General features: G+C 53.5%; 1 protein-coding gene across 1 annotated transcript in view; it reads left to right on the top strand.

Moving 5' to 3' along the window:
• The first annotated feature begins 4863 nt into the window (after positions 1–4863).
• LGI2 (leucine rich repeat LGI family member 2) overlaps positions 4864–6477 on the top strand; it is a 28969-nt gene continuing 27355 nt past the window's right edge. Inside the window, exon 1 of the mRNA XM_054582001.1 lies at positions 4864–5066. Coding sequence (XP_054437976.1) covers positions 4864–5066 — 203 coding nt within the window. The remainder of the gene's footprint in view (positions 5067–6477) is intronic.

Raw genomic sequence — 6477 nt, 5'->3', positions numbered from 1 at the left:
CATATGTATAATATACATTAGAGGATTTATTATAGGAATTAGATGACACAGTTATGGCTGCTGAGAGGTCCCATAATCCGCTATCTGTAGGCTGGAGACCCAGGAAAACCAGTAGTGTAATTCTGCTTAGTCCAGAGTCCTAAGAATTAGGGAGAGGGTGGTGGGCAGGCTCCATGTGATGGTGAAAATCCTGGTTTGAGTCCAAAAGCCTGGAAAATGGGAACACCAATGCCTAGAGGACAGGAGAAGACAGATGCCCTAGCTCTAGCAGAGAGAGAGTTCACCCTTCCCAGGGTTGTTCCAGTTGGTCGATGTGGTTATCATGAAACTTGTCACTGAGGCTGGGAGAACGGAATGTTCAGGAATGCTCTAGTCTAGATGACATGTGCATGGGAGTTGGAAATATTCATCAAGTGAGCCACATGGATTGAATTTTGAGAAGGAGCCATTTCCTCCCAAGCAAAAATGTGTCCTGTTGTCATGAGATGGGGCAGCTGAGGCTGGGTGACAAATATCCCACAGGGGTCCATTACATTGGTGGTGGAGAGAAGGTGGCCAAGGTCACCTGAAACCATGGCCAGAGGCTTGAGGGCCTTTCAGCTGATTTAGGAAACTGCATGAGATATCCACAGGCAGCCCTTCAAGAACATGATTGAAAATCAAGAGGCCACTCAGAGCCAGATTCAGAGCGAGCTCCAGGCTTGTGACCCTCTCTGAGTCTGTGAAGAAAGGAAATGGTGGGAAGCCAGAAATGGCATCTACACTTGACCAGCAGCCAACCGCAGGAGTGGCATATTGGGGTGATGTGGTCAAGGAGGGGTTGGCAAATTCTCTGATGATAGCAAAAAAAAAAAAAAAAATATAGACAAGATGGGGTTTTTTTAAATTTATTTTTTCTACCCTAGGAGATCTAATTTGTAGCCACTCAAACTGAGTGCCTTTGAGGTTTGGATGAGTAGTTTTTCTTCCGTTGTCACAGCAAGCATTGGAGCCAGAAGTGTTAGACATTTGTGAAAGCCTCCCAAAGCTTACAGTTCTGGTGAGAAGGCCAGCTGCAGGGTGGGAGTGGAGTTTGGTTGGAAAATAGGGGAGGGAGATGAGAAGCATGATGAGGTCTCTGAGATTCTTATGAGATTTACAGTTTGGTTTAGTATTTAAAATTATTTTTGGTCTGAAAACAGATTTCGCGAAACAGCAGCGTTCCTAGATTCACTCTATTCTGTGAGATTTCTGTTGTTTCTTACTGATTGCACCTGAGAAATATTTTATCTTCAATGTTTGTATGTCCGAAATGTCATTCATTCAATCAACATTACATTGAAGGTTTACTGAGGGAGCATCAACATTTCATCGAGGGTACAAAGATTTCCCATCTACCGCCCTCCCATTTCCTCCTTACCATCCTCATTGGTCATCTAGCTGCCAGCTCGGCTGGGTGTGAATACCTCCTAGACATTCCAGAGCCAACATCTCCAATACCAAATTTTTCGGTACCTCTCTCCCAGCCAAACCCTCTCCTCTTCTAGGCTTTCTCAGCTCAAAAAAGTGGTGCCTTTGCCTACCCCCTGGCTCAAGCTAAAACTTGGGAGGCATTCTAGATGTTTCATTGATTTCAAAGCTAATCTCACCCAGCCCCCAGTAGACTCTCAATCAATACTGACCAAACTGACAGGTGGTTAAATGAGCTGGGGACTGAATGAACAATGCTTGGAGCTGCCTCTCCAGCGGGCACCATGTGAGGCCCGACAGGGACGCATGCGTGCTCATGTCATGGAGGCAGCTTGAGTAAGTGTTCAGTGGAACAAGGATTTTTACATTCTGAAAAACTCTTGCTATTTCTTGGAAACAGATTTTTCTCTGATTGTCTACTAAGTTCCTCCTCCCCCAACGGCTGACGATGTTGGAACCAAACCAAAGTAATCTGCATTTCCATTTTTATATCTCAATTTATAAAATGCACTTATAATTTACAAGCGCTCACTTAGTGTCTCTAACAGAGCCGAAACAAATACCAACCCTGCCAGCTATGCTCCCCAAGTCTCCTTTCTGCAGCCTTCCCATCGGGAACTTTCTATTTTTTCAGGTTGGAGAGGATGGGCTGGAGTGAGCCCTGGCTTGGGGGCGGGGTAGGGATAGTAATAACGATATGTTCAATTTATATAGAGAAGAAAAAGGAAGGTCTTGTTGTCTCATTACTCCCACTTTATAGATGAGGAAACAGAGGCTGAGATGGGAGCAACGTGAGCCAGGATTGCTGATGAGGGGTGGGGCCATGCCTAGAATCTCTATCTCTGGCATTCCTTGTGCCGCGGGTCTTTCTGGGACACCAGACCAGGGTCTCTCCACCTAGACACTAGGGACATTTTGTACGATTTTTTGTTGCGTATTGCAGGATGTTTTACAGCATCCCTGGCCTCTACCCCAGATGCCAGTGGCAGTCTGTCCCACTGTGACAACCTAAAATATCTCCAGACATTGCCAAGTGTCACCCCTGATTGAAAAGCACTATGCTAGATTGTTTCCTTGTCCTTGATTATAAGGAAGCACAAAGGTTAATAAAGCTCATTTCCTTTCACGGCCCCTGCTCCACCCCTGTCTGTTTCCCCCAATCATAGGGGTTAGCTGAGAACTGCCTTTTCCACAATATCATTCACAATCCTGAACAAATACCCAGTACTTCCCGTATGGCAGTGGGCGCTTTACATTCTTGATCACGTGTAACCCACCAAAGTGGGTACGACTGTCTGTTTTACAGGTGAGGAAGTCGAGGCTTAAAGAAGTCACAGATTGCCTGTGATCAGGGTTCGTGAGTGGCATGCTGGGGTGCTAACCCAAGTCTGTCTAGTCCTGGGGACAGGGGGTTTGCCTTCCCCACCCCGCTCCTCGCTCCACCCCAACACCGCAAGAAGCGAGAGCCAGGTTTTCTTTCCGTGGGTCGGCAGGAAAGTACTACACTAGAGAAGCCAAGCGGGCGTGTTTCAGGTGTGCAGGACACACATCCATGATAGTGGGTCCCCATGCCTGTTGCCCTATCCAGACAGTGGGCTGCGTCCTCGCCCCCAGCCCTGGGCATTGCTGACAAATGCGTTTACGGAATGCAGGCCAATGCAGAAGCCTGGGGACCTTAGGCAAGAGAATAACATCTCTGAGCTCAATTTTCCCACCTACAAAATGGGAAGACCCATTTCTTGGGGGAGGTGTGAGAATGAAACGATGATAAAAGTAGAGCGGTTCCCACAGATGCTAGGTGTTGGATAAAGGCTTCTTGCAAGCAATGTCCACTTCCTCCCGCGCTTGCCTGAGGCAGCTCCCTTTTAATTCCTGAACTCCTTTGGTCAGTTTGTGGCCCCTGTGTACTGTGTGCAGTTACCTCGTTAGGTCTATGAGTCCAACTAGACTTCAAGTTCCCTGAGGACAGGGCCTGTCCCCTTGTCCCCTCCCACAGTGGCTAGCTGGAGACACGCTCAGAAGGATGGCTGCGGAAGGGATAGTAATGGTGGCTCCTGCAGGAATAACCCTTTGCACCGGTACTGCCTTCTCTGGGGGAATCGCAACAGAAGAAATGGTCTGCCTCGGTCTGTACTCTGCCAGTCCAGGCTATGAACCATCGTTTTGGTTCTGTTTTGGCCATTTTCTTTAATTTCCCCAGTGGACACTACCTTGTGGTAATAAGATTCCAGCTCAGTGTAGCAAACATGCAGAATGGAAGAGGGGCTCAGTGAGGACGGGTTACCAATCCCCATCCCAGGCCTCAGGACAGGACCCAGGCTCCAACCCCCATCTCTGCCCAGCCATCTACTCCTGAATCAGCTACTGGTGCTTTCCGTACCTCAATCTCCTCACTAGTACATTAGGGAGATAAATACGACTTGCCTCAAAGGGTTAGGAGTAGATTAAATGTACAGTGCCTAGAACGTAGCACACTCTCAATCTCTATGAACAAAACACTCCTGTCCTGTCATTGGGGTGGGTGGGGTGCCAGAGAGCACGCTGAATGAGGGGAAATTTTCGCGGGCTTCTCAGCCCCACAGCAAGGAGCAGGCAGGCCCCAGAGTAGCAGGGGCGCGCACGGCTGTAGCAGGCTCTCTCCTCTCCCTTCCTTCAGCAGGGAGAGGCGGCCGGCTCCAGCAATCCCGCAGCGCTGGGGGAACGCGACCCAGACCCCACAGCCCCACTGCAAAAGACAGCAAAGCTACCCTGGCCCAACTCTGTGGCAGCATTCGTTTCATTTCTTCTTTTAAAAATTACTAAAGGCTGCTCAAAATTCTGCACTCTTCAGGGCTCCCAGGACGAAAATCTCCCTTCCCAGTCGTCAAGCCCGTTCCCTTGGCCCTACTTTTCCCCCGTCCTGTTTTGCCTGGGCAAAAAGAGCCCGCCAGAGGGACTGCGGGCATCTGACGCCCCGCCACTCAGCGGGCCCCCAGGGGGTCTCCGTCCAGGCCGGCCGTTCCCCAAGGTCACCCAACTTTTTCCTCTTCCCGCAGCTGCCGAGGAGGGTCCGGGAGGGTCCGGAGCGGGTGGCGGCCCCGGGGCGCGGCGGGGGCGGGGCGGGCGTCCGCCCCGCATTCTTCATTGGCCAGAGCGGGCTGCGGGCGAGAGCGCTGATGTCAGGCGGGCGCGAGTGCGGCGGGCACAGCGGCGGCCGCCCAGCAGCCTGGGCTCGGGTGGGGGGGCGCCGAGTGGGGGCGGCGGCCAGCATGCTGCTCGGCTGCAGCTCGGCCTCCCACACCCGCTGCGCCCTCGTCCTCGCCAGCAGCGGCGGCGGCGGAGCAGCGAGCGGCGTCCGTGTCTGCAGCTGCGCCGGGTCCAGGCGCGCGGCGCGGCGGCAGGGGTCGGGACTGGGGCGGGGTGCGGGGACCCGGCATGGCGCTACGGAGGGGCGGCGACGGGGTGCCGGGGCGGCTGCTGCTGCTGCTGCTGCTGGGCGCCGCGTGCTGGGTCCCGCCGAGCGCGCAGGTGAGGCGGTTGGCGCGCTGCCCCGCCACTTGCAGCTGTACCAAGGAGTCCATCATCTGCGTGGGCTCTTCCTGGGTGCCTAGGGTCGTGCCGGGCGACATCAGCTCCCTGTGAGTGAGTGGGACCCCTCCAGCTCCCTGCCCCGCCCCACCCTGCGCCCGCCGTCTCCAGGGAGTTGCTTCTGGCCTTGGGACGTCGCGACCCGGCCCCACTCCCCAGCCTGTTTCTTTATGTTTGGGTGGGGGCGCGCTGTGGGACGTGGGTGGAGTTTCGGGCCCTGGGGAGGATGGAGGGAACCGAGACGCAGAGCTTGGGAACCCAGACAAGTCCCTGTGTCAGTGTTTCTCCAAGTGTGGCCCCCAGGTCACCTGCATCAGACCCACCTACCTGGCGGAGCTTGTGCCAAGGCAGATTCTGGGGTCCACGCTGAATGAAGCAGGGGCTCTGGAGTGGAGCCTTGGAGTCTGCATTTGGCGTCCCCAGGTGATTCCGGGGTGCATTAAAGTTTACGAGGATGTGTGTATGTTGAGGGGGGTTGTGTGTGGGCATGTATATGCGGTGAGCGTGGCTGGAGTGAGTGGCCTGGGAAGGGGTGAGGCCTCACTGTCCCACTCAGGTCTGGGGCTGTGGTTTACACCGTGGCCTCGTCCCGACCTCTCCACAGTTCAGGTTGGGAAGAACCTGGGTAAAGTCATGCAGCCTCTGGAAGTGGGAGTCCGGGCACTGCCCATGTGACCTGGAAGAGACCCAGAGGGCTTGGCAGAGCTTTGGGGCACGTAGGGCACCCAGCCTAGTGGTCAGGTGCTGGAAGTCAGCCTGACTTCTTGCTCTGAGTCCGCAAGGGCTTCTCGCTGGTCTCTGCACCGCGTATTACATTGGCTGCTTTTTCGGTGCTGGAGGAACTGATGGGAAAAGGCTCCACATCATTTATCCACCTGCTAAGAGATGCTTTCAACCTGCCCGCACACAGCCACTCAAGCCACGTGACCAGCTCTGATAATGGCTCTGAAAGGGGGCTACTGGACTATGTCTTCACTGCTGGGAAATGACTCCCTTGTTCCAGGCCTCGGTGCTGGGGGATGCCCACTCAGTTGCAGAGGCAGGGAATTCCCAGGTGAAGCTGCTATGCTCAGGGCACCTCCTCTTGGAATCATACTGTCCTGCCTCCAACCTCCAGCAAGGAACAGAGGCCTGGGCCCAGGAGTGACAGGCATCCTGTTTACATTTCTAGAAAGTTAGCAGTCCAGCTGGCAGGGAAAGAGGGCCGTTTTGGTTCCTAATTGCTAAATCTGGTGACATAGAGGATCCCAGAAATTAGAATTCCCCTTGTTAAATCCTTTAGACCAGCAGCTGCTTAATTCATCCGCGTGCTAACTGAAGTCGTTTTGAAATAGTGTGTCGAGGTCCTGCTGTGGCCAGAAAGGATGGGGAACCTGGTGCAATAATAGAGCCAAGCCTCTTGCCCCCACATTGACCGTTAAATCTGGCAGATGGCATGGCCTCCCACTGCATATTCAAGTT

Source organism: Pteronotus mesoamericanus, unplaced genomic scaffold (genome assembly GCF_021234165.1).
Source record: "Pteronotus mesoamericanus isolate MK-2021 breed Mesoamerican mustached bat unplaced genomic scaffold, CSHL_Meso_final contig_68, whole genome shotgun sequence".
NCBI lineage: Eukaryota > Metazoa > Chordata > Mammalia > Chiroptera > Mormoopidae > Pteronotus > Pteronotus mesoamericanus.
The sequence above is the reverse complement of the archived record's forward strand: the minus strand, read 5'-3'. Positions and strand labels throughout refer to the sequence as shown.